This window comes from Corylus avellana, chromosome 1 (genome assembly GCF_965113065.1).
Source record: "Corylus avellana chromosome 1, dhCorAvel1.hap1.2, whole genome shotgun sequence".
Lineage (NCBI taxonomy): Eukaryota > Viridiplantae > Streptophyta > Magnoliopsida > Fagales > Betulaceae > Corylus > Corylus avellana.
The window spans coordinates 45425819-45442159 of NC_142490.1; the positions used below are offsets into that span (position 1 = coordinate 45425819).

Sequence of the window (16341 nt, forward strand, 5' to 3'; positions counted from 1 at the left end):
TAGATATTAAAAAACTAAAATTAATTATCTCAGTAATACATAAACGTGTACATTTATTTAAACTGTTAGATTAAATGAATAGCTCAAATTTTACAATATGAGAATATCATAATTTAAAAAATATGAGAGAATCTCAATCTATTATTTAGTTCTCATGCTGAGGCTGATGACTAGCTTCCTAGTCCACTTTGAAGTTTTAACGAACATTAGGAATTTTCTCATTGGATACTATTCTGGGTCAAGTACGATGAATGCAATTAAGTCATTAGTATTAGTATTAAAGATGTTTACCCTTACGGTCCGTTTGGGAATGCGTTTTAAAAAAATTAATCTGCATTTTTAAACCAAATTACAATTTTGGAGCGTTTGAAATTGTGATTTTAAAAATGCAAATTTTAAAATCGTGAAAAAATCTGCGATTTTTATAAGCTGACTATAGGGTGCTTATTTGAAAAAGTGCGAATTTAAACAAAAATCACGATTTCCCTTTAAACAATATTTGGCGCAATATTTACCTATTTGACCATAAAACGGCAATTATATGCTAATATTATCCAATCACTCAATTGATAAAAAAAGTATTTCTTAACATATTTTACCGAACGCCTATGCGATTTTAAAAAATAATAATTTTTAAAACGCAATTTTTAAAAACGCATTTTAAAAATTGCACTCCCAAGGGCCCAAAAACTAATGAGTAGCTGTCATGACTATAATTCTATAAAGACACATGACCGGCCATGTGCTATTTAATGAAGTTGGATAAGTTGAATTCTTTGTTTCTAGCTTGTTTATTTTACCTTTAAACCTTTGTTTTATATATATATATATATATATATATATATATATATTTTTTTTTTTTTTCTAATTAAACCTTTGTTATATTATTTACATAGTTTATTCGTTTTCTTATATATTTAGTCCTTAGGGTGACTTTTAAAAATCAGGTGTGCTTTTTCTTTTTTTCTTTTTAAAGAAAAAATAAGGTGTAATTAAAGCTATAATCGAGCTCAGTATTGAATATTTAAGTTTGGATTGTTTAATTTTGTTTTGAATATAAATTGAGCTTGAATTTATCATGGAGCAGAATAATATATATATTCCAATATGGTTCATTTAATTTTCCATCAAACTAGAGCTATATCTATTACAATAAAAAAAATTTATCTTTTTAAATAATTTTCGAACATTAATGTTTAACGAGTTCACAATACAAAGTTAGATAATACTATAAAAATAATAAAAATAAAATCATATAATTTTCTATGAGTTTATATGAGTTTGGCTCATTTAATAAAAAAATCCAAAATTTTATTCAAACTTGGTTTATTTAATAATTAACCAAATTAACCAAATTCAAGTCGAACTGTTTAAGAACTACTCTATTCATTAAAAGCACCAAGTGTGATCTTGGCATTTTCAGTTAACCCACTTTAATCAGATTTTAAACCATAAAGAATTTAAACCATCGGATTCCCTACAGCTATTTGTCCCAATTACACATAATTCGGCACATCAGCATATAGGACAAGTGCAAGACTGCCTAATTAATTCTGCATCTCAGGTTGTCTGAAGTAGGTGAGCCCACGCCTGTCCTTTGTGGGAATCCTTACTGGAATTTAAAGTCAATTGCGTATTCTCACAAGTTAATGATGTACTAAACTTGACAATTGAATTTGAATATATATATATATATATATATATATATAAGTCTTTTTCTTTTTTTTTGTGGAATTCAAGGCGAACACAAACTTTGAAATCATATTCATTGACCAAATTAAATATTACATGTGTAACTCACATATATGATGAGGTCAATTATAAGCAAATACAAACTTCTATAATCTATTGATGTACTGCACACAAGATAAAGCATTAACGAAGTTTCAGTCCTAATATGGGTTCCATCACCGAGGCCCAATATTGGAAATTGATAAGCCGTTGATAGAGTCATAACATGTTTCATTGTGATCCGTGAATCTCCCTATAGAAAACGCAGGTCGTTGAGGTTGGCAAAGAGTTATACTTTCATTTTTCAACATTACAACCACAGATGACATGGTTGGTCTATCATTTGCATCTTCTTGAGCACACAACAATCCAATATGAATGTATCTTAGAAATTCATCCGGGTAGCATGAGTCATTCAATAACGGATCCATCATCTCGACCGCTTTCCCTTCGTTCCATAATTGCCATGCCTGCACCATTATTTAATTCGTTTAGACAGTTTTTTTTGCCTAATATTAGGTTTGACAATTTTTGATAAGACTCACGAACTAAATATGTATCAAATACGAAATTAACTGGTTAGGGTTGAAGAGTCAAACTTGTTTAATTAAATGAGTTGAGTTGAGTTAAGATTAACCATGTATTCTAATACTAATGTCTCGACACGACCTGAACTTAACACTTGACATTTAGAGTTAGCAATTTTTTAAACGACTTACAAACTTCACTATACATTTCATACTCATATTTCAACATGACCTAAACCTGACACACAAATATAAATTCCCATTGCCCTTGCCCAATATCAACTCTAGAAGTATGGACTAGACTTTAAGCCAAAAATATCTTACATATGCTAGGAGGCTAGGAGCACCTTTTGACCGACGGAAGCTAGCATTTCCTCTCCCAGTTATGATCTCAAGCAAGAGTACTCCAAAGCTAAAAACATCAGACTTAATGGAATATAATCCTTCCATAGCATACTCTGGGGCCATGTATCCACTGTTCAAAGCATATTAAAACAACAATAAAAGAAGTTAACATATACACAATTAAATAACCAAAGGCACACTAATCTTACATGTACTTACTATGTTCCAACTATTTTAGCAGTATTAGTTTCACCTTCGCTTCCTGTTAAGATCCTTGCCGTTCCAAAGTCTGAGATCTTAGGATTCATGTCATAGTCCAATAATACATTACTAGCTTTTAAGTCTCTATGAATGATTTTAAGTCGAGAATCCTCATGAAGATAAAGAATTCCCCTTGCAATTCCACATATTATATTACGTCGTTTGCTCCAATTGAGTTGTGCACGTCTCCTTGGATCTAACCATTAAAATTTGAAATTAATTCAATTCATTGTTCTATGGCTGAATCTTTACAAAGTTGATTCGAGTGCCCATTAAAACAACAAAAAGAGTGAGGAAGAAATTAACGAACCAAAGAGAAAGACATCCAGGCTGCTGTTGGGCATGAATTCATAAACAAGCAGCTTTTCTTCTCGCTCTGTGCAAAACCCAAGTAGCCTGACAAGATTTTTGTGTTGAAGCTTCATTATTAGTAAAACTTCATTTGTGAATTCCTGTGAACCCTGCTCTGAACAGTAAGAGAGTCTCTTAACTGCTACTTCCTTTCCATCACTGAGTATACCCTGCAAAAGTTCATTTGCTCTAATTTTCCTGATTAACATAAAAAAATAAAAATAAAAAAGGCAAATTGAAACTTTTTTGTGTTCTAGACTTAATTAGATAACACGAATCACCTTGTAAACTGGGCCAAAACCACCTTCCCCAAGCTTATTTGAATCAGAGAAGTTGTTGGTGGCTGCTAGTATAGATGCCAAATCAATATGGGGGGATTCCCGAGTGTTCGGATCATATCTTCCTTGAAAATTGGGGCGATGAAAGTTTGAGATATAATGATCACCAATATTTGCTTGTTGACTAATAATTTCTCTCTCACCTGAACAAAAAAGAATGGTAGTCTCAATAGTGAAAACAAAAGTTCAAAATTGTAAAGCAAACTTACTGACAGGCGTCTTTACATTTTTTAGCCTTCTTCCTCATCTTAAGGCAAAAAATACAGGAACCCAGAAGTACTATCGCCAAGCATGCTGATGCAACTGCAAGGATTACCATCATCCATGTTGTCCATCCATTGCCTGCATTTGAAAGCAATCATTCGGAGTTCATTATTGATTACCACATACGAATTATTACTATAATCAAAGTAATTTGTGTTAAAAAAAAGTAGTGTTGTTGACAAATACTTACTTCCTCCTTGCTCATTAGTTGAACTGGAAGCTCCAGATCCATTATAGAAGTTATATAGCTCATACCTCAAGTAGCAACTACGACTAGGAAGTCTAGCCCCAACAGAGAAATAGCAGCAAGTTAAAACATCTGTTATGGCCCCCTGAAGACATGAATTACACCCATCAGCGGATAAGTCTCTGGTGCACTGCACTAGAGCATATATTGTCTTATCTTGAAAGGTTACTTCCCCAGTAGCATACATGTTAGCTGAAAGACTGAAAGCTGCCCTCTTAGTAAGAGTATTCAACGTCTCATTCACAACAGATTTGAATTGTTCTGGTTCCGAAATGTTCTTCTTGTTATCCAGGTCTAGAACGTTTCCTGTGACATTCAATTGGCCAAAGAAATTTTTGTTGGAGAATCGCAACTGGCATACCTCCTCCCATACAACTGCTTCTGTTGTGTTTGGGCAAAGTCTCAAAATGTCTTGTGTAGCGGTTGTTATGCATGTCTGGCAGGTTTCATTTGAAACATAGCCGAGGCACATGTAAAGACTATAAACTCCATCTGGGTCATTTCCTTTGGAGGTATTATAGAATTTGGAAACAGAAGCATTCGAGGATAAAGAAAAGAAGGCATCTTGGAGATTGTTCTGAAATAATGTGATATTACCTGCATAATTACTGTTGTTTGAACAAATGGAATACGGAGGGTCAGCATAGGCTAGATTATTGCAGAGGAGGGCGAGGAAAACATAAAGCAGAAAGGGTCCAATAACTTTTGGAACAATATGGGAATGAATCATATTTTGCTTTGTAGGGCTTGTATACTATGATAATGGCCAAATCTCTCAATATGGTAGCTGAAGGAGTTTCTGTTTCTGCTATACCTTGGGCTATGATTGTAAAAATCCTTTCTTGGAGTCTTTTCATAATCCTATCAAAAGGGTAATTTCTTCGAACAAATCTTAGGCCAAAATCAAGCCAAAAGCGTTGTTCCAAGATTCCACTTTTGTTAAAAAATAATTGTTGACTTTATTGAAGGAGCAGGAATTTACATACAACCAGTGGGGGGAATCGGGGTAGGGCATGGTCCCCCCAAAATAAGGAAGAAAAAAAATTATAAATAAAAAAATAAAGTAAAATTTATATTTAAGTTTAGTCATTTCGGCCATCTCCAAAAAAAAATTTGGCCTTATTTTTAAATTTTTTGGCTATATTTAATAAAAACTTTTGGCCATATTTTTAATTTTTTTTTGGGTCATACCCATTAAATTTTTTTATTTTTGGTCCTTATTTTCAAATAATTTATTTTTTGGCTTTTACTTTCAAATGCTCACTTTTTTTGGTCTTTACGATAGTGCTTATTAGCCTTATTTCATAAAAAAAAAAAACCAAAATTATTATTTTTTAATAAAAAAAATTCTAAAGAACCGAAAAAAAAAAAAATTTTGACTAGGTCCTCCCATAAAATTTTCTACCCCGTCCCTGCATACAACCATCGGCAGACGGCATCAATGTCAATTCTATCCAAAACTGGGGCCTTATATATTTGCTTATTCTACTGTATTTGTATTATTAGTCAACTAACAAAAGATTCGTGGGAGCTGTAGTGTAGACTTTCGAGGAAGGCGTTTGGGATTGGGAGTCTGGGACACTACTCCGCTTGAAACATTAATTTAGATGCCCATAGGTTGTCAGACTTGGTCCATTGATGTCGAGTCTCTGAAATAACAGTCAATTCCACCAATGAATTGCAGTGACCTCAATGAAAGAATTTTGACGAATAAGTATTCTCTTATTTCACACAATATTTTTGCTTTCAAAAGTCTATTATATAGACTATATAGACTTGAGAAGAGAGAGCATGTCCCGGAAATCAAGAGCTAAAAACATGCATAGTTGATATTTTTGACTGACTTCTGAAATTTACTACAAAATAAATCCAAATTTTCTAGATTTGCCCCTTTAACACGCTCAATGCAACCTCACCCGGAATATAATCCTTTGGTAATTTCCGATTAGAGAATGTTTAGATCTCGGGCTTCTGATTCGAGCCCATAAATACATCACACAGGCAGACCATTGACCAAGGTTCACGGCCCAGGCTCGGAACAAGCCCATCTAATTGATTATTATCCGCGTCACCATAATATCCTTATCTCCTAGTCGGAATAACAGGAGTGCCCCTTTGTCCTAAGAATCAGACAGTCTGAGGCACTTTCCCTGCCATTTCCCAAGCCGAAACTGTTTTTCAAATCCTTTGAAAGCTAACATCTTAGCCATTGTTCTCTCTCTCTCTCGGCCATGGAAATCACTGTGAGAAAATTGGCCAGTTTGGGCTCCTCCACTTCACTTTCTTACCTCATGTCCAAGAAGCGCAAGGCGTATATACAAGGCCTTCGTGCTTTATCTCCGTTGGTTGATCGTATCCGTCGTGATTTCTCCGTGGGGGCTGGCCAGAACCTCCAAACTGGGTCTTGTGCTTCCTCTGATACGTCTGGTGCGTCGTTTGGACTAATGGAGTTTGAAGTCGTTTTGTAGTAGTACTGTTTGTGAAAATGTTTGTGAAAGTAAACCCAGTTACAGAACAGTTCATGACATTCAATAACATATTATACAAGCATGATAAGCGCTTGCATTGATAGAACTTAGAATGAAGAGGTAATTTTGTAGAACTTTTTTCTACTGGGAGAAAATAAAGGTGAAAGGCTTGGTGAAAAATTAGCTTCGAAGTATACGGAAACATTGAGCATGTAGTCTAATCTTGCTGTGTGCATTGACAGCATTGTACCAATAGGCATGCTATAAAAAATGTATTAGATGTACTGCCCACATTTATATTGTTGTGTTAGAAACCTCCTCAGTAAATGTAAATGTATGTAATGAAAGAATTAGCTTGAGGTGTATTTATGAATGATGATAGTTTTTACGGAATTTCAATAGACATGTGAAGAATTTGATGCATTTCCGACATGGGTCGTGAAGCTGATCTGCGTTTGTTTTGTTTCAGTTGGTTAACCGTCCATTTCGAATCTTAGATGTCTTTTTTATCTTAGCATTTTTTTTAAAGCATGAGCTATTGAAGTTCATATTGTTTCACTTCAATCATGTATTAACTGGCATTTGCCACCTGCCTCGAATTTCAAGATTAGAGGATGGTGTTGGACTAAGCCCCAAAGAATTTCAGAGATGGAATAATGGAGGTGGGATTTTCCACAAGTCAGCTTCCATTGATCCAACAGCGCTCATAGAGACTGGTGCTGTAGTTCATCCGAAATCTGTTGTCAGTGCATATGTTCATATTGGATCGGGAACTGTTGTTGGACCTTCTGTGGTAATCGGCCAATTGACAAAAATAGGTTGAAATTTCTTCCCTTCACAGTAATAGCAATATTTACAACCACGTAAAGTATTATTATTTCAACTACTTCAATAATATACTACGTAGGAATGCACTTGGGACTAGTAGAGAAAAAGGTTCTGACCAGTAATTCTGCAGCCTCTTTCTTGTGCTTAATTAAATGGATTATGTTTGTTCATTAAGGCTAAGTTCCTTAGCAGCCCTGCCTTCTGAAATATTATGAAAAGTTCCTCTAGGTGGGGTGCCATGTTCAAGAAATATTTCTAGCAAAACATTTTAACGTGTTTAATTCTTTATATTGTGCTCTGGAAATATTAAGCAATATACTACTTTTCCATTTCTCCTTTTTTCTTCTTGAAGTTCTTTTTTGTCATTTGCTCTTTTTTTTTGGCATAAAATATTGGAAAATAAATCTAGAATTGGTCTTACACATGTACAAAGTGAAGATGTTGCAAGTTAACCAGTTGATGTGCTTATGCTGTAACTAGGATTTTTTTTTCCTTTTTTTTTTTTCTCTGTCTCTCTCCTTTTTCCTTTTCCCTTGCTTACAAGATAGAACTTTTTCTAATAAGTGACATTTTCCCTAGTCATAGACTGCCCAGGTGTAGTCTATCTACGATTTCCCAATTGAAAGCTCATGGAAGTTTGACAGAATAATTTGTTTTGTATTGGGAATGAGTGGTGACTGTTAATTGATGGTTGAGTAAGTTTTGTATTAGGCTTGTTGAGTAAGTTTTCTTAGGGAGAATGAAAATACCTGTCCCATAAACTTGCAGGCTATACAAAATAGAAGACAGCAACTGAAGCCTGCCTGCATAAGAGGGATTTCTGGATAACCAAGAATAAATTCTACCAGTAATTTTATCCAAAAACACACCACAATTAGCAAAAGAGAGCCTTGAAGAAATTAGGGGAACCCTAAGGTATCTCACGGGGAGAACACCCTCCTTCATATTACTGTAAAAGTTTAATATATACAAATCTAAATTATTCTTTTAATACATCTAGTGCAAGATCCTTTTATTTTCTATAATATCCCAAAAATATGATACAATTTCACCAATTTATTAGCATGCTATATAACATGAAGGGGGGCAATCTTGTGAGTAGTCATCATCGAGGTGAAAGAATGGAAACAGTAAGGTGATTTACAGAAGGATTAGTTGTGGGAATGTGATCAGTCTGAATGATTCGAGCCACAACAAATAGAGGTTGTTTTGGGTGAGGAAGAGATGCTGAATCGTTTCCCAACAGAACAAGCACAGATGAGATCGTGGGTCTATCTGCTGGATCCTCTTGCACACACAAAAGCCCAATATGCATGCACTTTAAAACTTCTGTTGTTGGGCACGACTCCATCAACAAAGGGTCTACAAATTCCAGTTCTTTTCCTTCATTCCATAGTCTCCATGCCTGTCAATATACATTTAAAGTAAATATATTTCTTATGCATACAATACATCATTTTACGAATTAGCACCTCCTCCCTCATGAGCAAAGGGTGGGTGAGTTCACAAGTTTAAGATATATATGATAAATAACCGCTCTTTTTAAAAGCTTAAACCAATAAGAATGAGTGAATTTTTTTGAGTATACAATTATGAGTATTGTGGACAAGTTTGAGACCCATAATGAAAATATGTAATAAGTGTGAGTGATTGATATAACAAAGTTGGACTCAAATTCATAGGGTTATTAAGCTTTTGGATTAGGAGGCATCTCCACTCTTGTGCGGACATGTCAAAAAAAAAAAAAAAAAAAAAAGCCAACAAAAGAAACATACATATGCAAGCAGTGTCTGGGCATGCTCCGTGAGGTAGAAGCCGCTATTTTTCTTCCCGCTAATAATCTCAAGTAATATCACACCAAAGCTGAAGACATCAGATTTTACAGAAAAGAGTCCCTCCATTGCATATTCGGGAGCCATGTATCCACTGTTTTGAGCATATATAACATTACCATGCATGTTATTGTTGTTGTTGTTGTTTTTTTTTTTTTTTTTTTGTCTGAATTTCATTTAAAAATCAAAATTGGGACAAAAAAGAAATAACACAAAAAAGAAGAAGAAGAAGAAGCGAACTCACTATGTTCCGACAATTCTTCGAGTGTTAGCCGAGTATTGGTTTTCACCAAAGATCCTAGCCATTCCAAAATCTGATATTTTGGCTTCCATTTCATCGTCCAACAATACATTGCTAGGCTTTAGATCCCGGTGAATGATTTTAAGACGGGAGTCCTCGTGAAGGTAAAGAAGTCCTCTAGCAATACCAGCAATAATGTTATAGCATGTCTTCCAATCAAGCTCAATGCGTTTTTCTAAATCTAAAAGTAAGAAAGATAATTAGATTCGAATTCGCAACCTTTTATCTAATAAAAAAATTTAAGCTAATAAAGAAAGTTAGCAAAGAAAAAGGGTCAAAGATCAAACCAAAGATAAAGAAGTCAAGGCTTCTATTGGGCATAAATTCGTAGACAAGCAGCTTTTCCTCTCCCTCTATGCCACATCCCAAGAGCTTTACAAGGTTTCGGTGTTGAAGTTTTGCAATAAGTATGACCTCATTTTTAAGTTCCTCTAAGCCTTGCCATGACTTCCTTGACAGTCTTTTGACTGCTACTTCCTTACCATCTAGCAGCACACCCTGCCAGGAGAATCATCCATAAATTCAGGCTCCATATATATGAAGCAATAATTAGGCCACGACAAAGAAATAGAGAAGTTGGTGTTACCTTGTAGACAGTGCCAAAGCCACCTTGTCCGAGCTTATTTGAATCTGAAAAGTTGTCTGTAGCTGCCACTATGGTCGATAGATCCATGAAGGACAGTTCTTCAGCACTCACTAATTCACCGTCTTGTGTAATGGCAACTCCAGTGTGGCTTGTTAGCTCATGTAATAGTGCTTTCTGGCTTTTCTCATCATCTGCAAATAAACATGAAATTACCTACTTGTTGGAAAACATCTATGATGGTAATTAGTAGTTAGCCAGTTAGATAAATTCACCTCTTTGTGTTCTCTTGTTCCTCCCATGATAAACAGCACAAGACCCAACAACAACTGCTATAACCGATATTGGGATACAAGCAATCACCACAACCATCCAAATCTTCAATTTAGGCCCTGCTTTTCCATAAGAAGATTTCGATTCACCAAGACCACTATTTTAAAGGAAATCAATCCGCAAAATTCTTATGTCCTTAGTTACCTTTGGAACTTGGGTAGGTTAAGAACACACTTGAGGCGTTGTAGAATTGGTAGAGCTGAAACCTCACATTACAATTCGGACTAACAATAATTCCACCTTGGCGTGAATCACAGCATGCATGAAGATCTCCCAAGGCCGGCACCAGACAACTATAACAGGAACTTTCAGAGATGTCCCTAGTACATTGTACAAGACCATAAATTGTTTCCTTCCTGGAAAATTTAATTTCCCCAGTTGCAAACAAGCCCTTCAAAGGATCAGACGCAGCCTCCTTTGAGATGTTAATCATTAAGTATTTTAATACTTCATCAAAATGAAATGGATTTGATAGATTTTTCTCCAGATAAATCTGATCTGGATACTTTCCAGTATAAACCATCAAGGAAAAGAAATTCTGCAAGGAGTAGCGAACTTGGCAGAGTTCAAACCAAATCATTGCATCTTCAGTTTTGCACTGCTTGAAGATTTCCTGGCTTGCACTCTTTATGCAATCCCGGCAAACTGTCGAATTGACATCCCCTCTACAAAGTGCTTGAGCATAGACTTTTGGTTCCTCCCCAGTAGAGTTGTTGTAGAAACCTGTTACCGAAGTATTGGACGGCAATGACTGAAGAAGGAGCTTGAGATTGTTTTCAAATGGGTCGCTGAGTGTGTAATTTCCGGACTCTGGGTTACAAAAGGTATAGACAGGATCTCCACTGGCAAGGACAGGGCGCATTAAAAGTGGTATAATTAAGAAAACCATAGCTAAAACAACTACATCCTTTTCCATTTTCCAAATATGCTAGAAAATTGGATGATTGCTTCAGCTGAACTGCTGAATATTTCATCCTTCGACAACCAGATTTATCTTCAAACTTGTGTCATGTCAAACCGCTGAACATTGCACAGAAACTTCCGCGCTGCATCTGGATACTGACAGAAAATCTTTTTCTGAACAAATTTACCTGTAGTTTCTTGAGTTGACTAACCAAAGCCCATAGTATTATCATTATTTTTTTGCTCTTGTTAATTGAACAGCCAATGGCATTCACCAGACACCATGGTAAGAGTCAAATAATCGACTAACATTATTAAATTTACTTGTAACTTACTAATGTTGTTTGGAGGTGTTGAGAAATAGTCTCACATTGCATGTGGACAATATCATGGTATGTTTATAAGGAATGAGCAACCCTCTCTTATTAAATCGGTTTTATGAGATGAGTTAGGCTCACGAATTTCTTCATAATATCATAACAGGTTCACTCTGTTTGGCTTAAATTCCTAAGAAACATGAAGACCTTTTGTCATTCTGTAACAAAAAAGGGGAGTAAATATGGGGAGATGATGATGATGGGATTGGCTTGGCATTTTGGTTTTTGTCACTGAATTGCCAAATGGGGAGTTTATTAGTATTTATGTTGGCTTAATTCGATTCCAAAATGTAGAGGCTACTGTCCACGGGCTCAAACACTGATATAGAATACTCAAAATCCAACCTCCACTGTTCATAATGTGGATTCATGTGTCATGAACGTTACTGCAAAGTTTCAGCTCAATCGGACCACAAACACTCATCGATCAAAGCTGTTGATCAAAGACCAACGGAATGTTCTTTGTAGGGGGTGTCCGAACATGCTGCTAGGGTGTCCGAACATGCTGCTAGGCTGTCTGGACACCAATTCCAGCAAGCATGTTTTTTGCTCACAAGGCCCTGTCCAAACAGGCACTAACCCTGTCTGGACCCCGTACTTATTATGCCCAAAAACATGTTTTTAGTAGGTCTAGGTCTAGGGTTTGATTTACTGATATATATATATATATATATATATATATAAAAAAAGAGAGGTACGAATTTTTACCTCCAGAAAGTTTATCAGAGGCTATGCTAAGAGAGATCATATGTGGTGAGCGTTAAATTGAATCTCTTAGAGTTTGAGTTATTCCTTTGATAAATTTACGATTGAGAAGTCTATCGGAAGGGTCTGGTAAAGGAGAATCACGTCGAAGAAGATTGTGAGCAAGGAGACGAGTTATAGGCTTGTCGATCTTATAGAGCTAAGGTCTTGCAAAAGGTTTTTTTGGATTCAGCAAAGTGTTTTTCAATTGGTATCAGAGCCTACCACAGGACAAATGAGGGCCCACACTACTTACCTTGTGACAATGATCAAGAAAAATACCGGCCTGCACGTGAGGGATGGTGTTGAGAAATAGTCACACATTGCCTGTGGACAAGATCTTGGACATGTTTATAAGGAATGGACAACCATCTCCTATTGAACCGGTTTTATGAGATGAGTTAGGCCTACGAATTTCTTCAGGGGGCACATCTCCAATATTATTTTCGATTTCTTTTCTTTTTTTAGAAGTATTATAATTGATAAGCCATCGAGACTTCTTTTTGGCTCACTTTTTTCACTCGAACGGACAGAGTTTTTCTCCAAATTGAATCGGAAGAATTTTCTTCAATTCAGTCTATATAAATGACATATGTCATTTAAACATATGAGATGCACACATTTTTTTAATAGTTGGGACAAAGTTATAATAAATAATTTTTAAAACTCATGTGCATCTCACATGTTATTAAAAAAAAAAAATGTTATTTTTATAAATTAGGTAATTTCTCCAACCCAATTTTTTAAAAAAAACTCATGACCTTATAATTAAAGATATGTACTATACTCTTTATTAAACTAACCAGTAGCTGTCATGACCATATGCTATTTAATGAAGTTGGATAAGTTGAATTCTTTGTTATAAACTAACCAGTAGCTGTCATGACTATAATGACATGACCATGTGCTATTTAATGAAGTTGGATAAGTTGAATTCTTTGTTGTAAACTAACCAGTAGCTGTCATGACTATAATGACATGACCATGTGCTATTTAATGAAGTTGGATAAGTTGAATTCTTTGTTATATTATATTTATTATATATTTTATTCGTTTACTTATATATTTAGCTCTTGCGGGCATTTTCAATTAAATCTGTTTGAGATTGTAAACCATAAAGAATTTAAACGATTAGATTTTCCTACAACTAATTATTCAGATAATTCCACATAAAGGACAAATCTATCTGAAGTCAGTAAGCCTCACACTTGTCTTTTGTCTGAATCCTTTTTCAAATTTAAAGTCTATGGCGTGTTCGGAAGGTAATGATTTACTATTCCAAATTGACCTGAAATAGGAGTCTTTTTTGTGGAATTGAACAAAAACTTTGACATCACTTTAAAGTCTATGGCGTGTTCGGAAGGTAATGATTTACTATTCCAAATTGACCTGAAATAGGAGTCTTTTTTGTGGAATTGAACAAAAACTTTGACATCACTTCCCTTTCACCAAATCAAAAATTACATGTGCAAATCTCTCTCTCTCTCTCTCACACACACACACACACACACACACACACACACACACATATATATATATATATATATATATATATTAAAGGTCAATTACAAGCAAATACAATCTTCTATTGCTGTAATGCGCAGAAGATAAGGCATTAATGAAGTTTTAAATAAGCTTATGGGTTTCATCACCGTGGCCCAATATTGGAGACCGATAAGCCGTTGATAGAGTCAGGCCCTGCTTCATAGTGATCAGTGAATCTTCTCACAAAAAACCCAGGTCGTTGAGGTTGACAAAAAATTATACTTTCATTTTTCAACATTACAACCACAGATGACATGGTTGGTCTATCATTTGCATCTTCTTGAACACACAATAATCCAATATAAATGTATCTTAAAAATTCATCTGAACAACATGAGTCAATCAAAAAAGGATCAATCAACTCCAATGCCTTCCCTTCATTCCATAATTGACATGCCTGCACCATTATTTAATGCCTTTAGACAAATAATCGACTAACATTATTAAATTATTATTGAATTTAATATGAATTACCATTAAATTTTGATCAAATAATAATTTTAAATGTTGTATCATATTTAGGAGATAAAAGTCGTACCTACAACATTGCTGGTAATCCATTAGAGTAATTTTATTTGTCACTCAATATACAGGTTTGCTTTTTTTTCTTAAAGAAAAAATCAGGTGTGATAATTAAAGCTATAATCGAGCTCAATATTGAATATTTAAGTTTGGATTGTTTAATTTTTTTTTGAATATAAATTGAGCTTGAATTTATCATGGAGCAAAATAATATATTCCAATTCCGTTCATTTAATTTTCAAACAAACTAGAGCTATATCTATTACAATAAAAAAATAAAAAAAATTATCTTTTTAAATAATTTTCGAGCATTAATGTTTAACGTGTTCACAATACAAAGTTAGATAATACTATTAAAATAATAAAAATAGAATTATATGATTTTCTATGAATTTGGCTCATTTAATAAACAAATCCAAAATTTTATTCAAACTTGGTTTTTTTAATAACTGAACCGAATTCAAGTCGAATTTATACAACATTACTCGAACTGTTTAATTAACTCAAACTTGGCATTTTCAGTTAACCCACTTTAATCAGATTTTAAACCATCGGATTCCCTACAACTAATTAACTGTCCCAATTACACATAATTCGGCACATCTGCATATATATAGGACAAGTGCAAGCCTGCCTAATAATCCTGTATCTCATGTTGTCTGAAGTAGGTAAGCCCACGCCTGTCCTTTGTGCAGAGACAGAGGGAGGGGGACCAGTTGGGGCATGGTCCTCCATCCTCAAAAAAGATATTACCGATTATTTAAATTGCTATTAGCTAGTGTTAAAGACATCTCTTCAAATGAAGACTCTATACAAGATAATATCAATTTAAACAATATCCCTGGATAAAGCTTCCAGCAGATCATTTAGCTAACAACTTCTTGTTAAACTTATCTCTTTGTATATCTTATCACTTAATGTTTAAATTTCATTTAAGTGTAATCTCATGTAAACATTATTCTATAAATACAAAAGTCTAAACCGTTTGGTAAGGCAGCAAGCATATCAAATTGTTTTTTATTATAGCTAGCTTCCAAAAAGTTTCTATAATTAATACACGTTTGCAATGACGTTACTTACACAGAGAGACAGAGGGAAGGGGTACCGGCGAGGGCCATGGTCCCCCCACTTCCTCAAAAAAGATATTTTTAAGGAGTTAAAAAAAAATAAAAAAATAATAACTATACTGGTCCCCCCAAAATAAATTGATAGGTCCCGGTCCTCCCAACTCTCCTCCACCGGTTGGTTCTTACTTCTTAGGTTAATCCTAGGATTTTCTTTTGGTTAATTTTTCTATTGTTTAGCTTAGAAATTTGGTTAAGAATCTGAAAAGTTGATTTTTTTTTTTTTCCTTCTTTGATTGGTTGTCATCTTGGAAACTTGGAAATTTATGTGTTTTTTGTTGTTGTTATTTTATTTATATATGTATGTAAATCTTGGATCCTTTTTTTGTGAGGATTTCTGGTTCTTGATTTGGTATGGCCGTATGAAAATTTTTGATGGGTTTTTATAACTAAAGCCATTGAGAAATCTCTAGTTTCTCTTTGAGTTTTTGTTCCACCCATTGAATTTCAAGTTTGAAATCATAATGATTTAGGGAATTTTTTATTAGGTCCGAATTTGGGGGAATTTTAGTAAGAAGATAAATTCCTAAAATTAACTAAGGGCTTTTGCGTGTAGTGGATTTCTATGCATGATTTAAGATCCGGGTTGTTAGATTAATGGGTTTAAAGCTTTAATTTCACTATTATTTATAGTATGGACATAAACCCTAATTTGTATAGTATGAATAAAATTAGGACTTTTAGTATGTGAACACTATGATTGCTAATTGGATGTGT

General features: G+C 34.5%; 2 protein-coding genes across 5 annotated transcripts; both read right to left on the reverse strand.

The window, feature by feature from the left end:
- Window positions 1–1814: 1814 nt before the first annotated feature.
- On the reverse strand, window positions 1815–4794 carry LOC132172398 (cysteine-rich receptor-like protein kinase 8). Of its 2 annotated transcripts, XM_088516320.1 has the most exons (8): window positions 4008–4794; window positions 3779–3895; window positions 3672–3696; window positions 3497–3596; window positions 3175–3385; window positions 2823–3060; window positions 2583–2733; window positions 1815–2201 (listed from the first exon to the last, which is right to left on the reverse strand). In XM_088516320.1, the coding sequence occupies exons 1-8, from the start codon at window positions 4792–4794 to the stop codon at window positions 1908–1910; spliced, it is 1923 nt and encodes a 640-aa protein (XP_088372446.1). In that variant the 3' UTR covers window positions 1815–1907. The 2 variants fall into 2 exon arrangements, with proteins under 2 accessions (XP_088372446.1, XP_059439869.2); XM_059583886.2 differs by having other exon boundaries at window positions 3497–3696.
- Window positions 4795–8378: 3584 nt separating this feature from the next.
- LOC132172356 (cysteine-rich receptor-like protein kinase 25) lies at window positions 8379–11340 on the reverse strand. Of its 3 annotated transcripts, none has more exons than XM_088516327.1 (7): window positions 10554–11340; window positions 10352–10468; window positions 10080–10270; window positions 9781–9991; window positions 9437–9674; window positions 9136–9286; window positions 8379–8765 (listed from the first exon to the last, which is right to left on the reverse strand). In XM_088516327.1, exons 1-7 carry the CDS (start codon window positions 11323–11325, stop codon window positions 8466–8468), a joined length of 1980 nt encoding a protein of 659 aa, XP_088372453.1. In that variant the 5' UTR covers window positions 11326–11340; the 3' UTR covers window positions 8379–8465. The 3 variants fall into 3 exon arrangements, with proteins under 3 accessions (XP_088372453.1, XP_059439823.2, XP_088372450.1); XM_059583840.2 differs by having other exon boundaries at window positions 10080–10221; window positions 10348–10468; window positions 10554–11325; XM_088516324.1 differs by having other exon boundaries at window positions 10352–10471; window positions 10554–11325.
- Between the last annotated feature and the right edge of the window lie 5001 nt (window positions 11341–16341).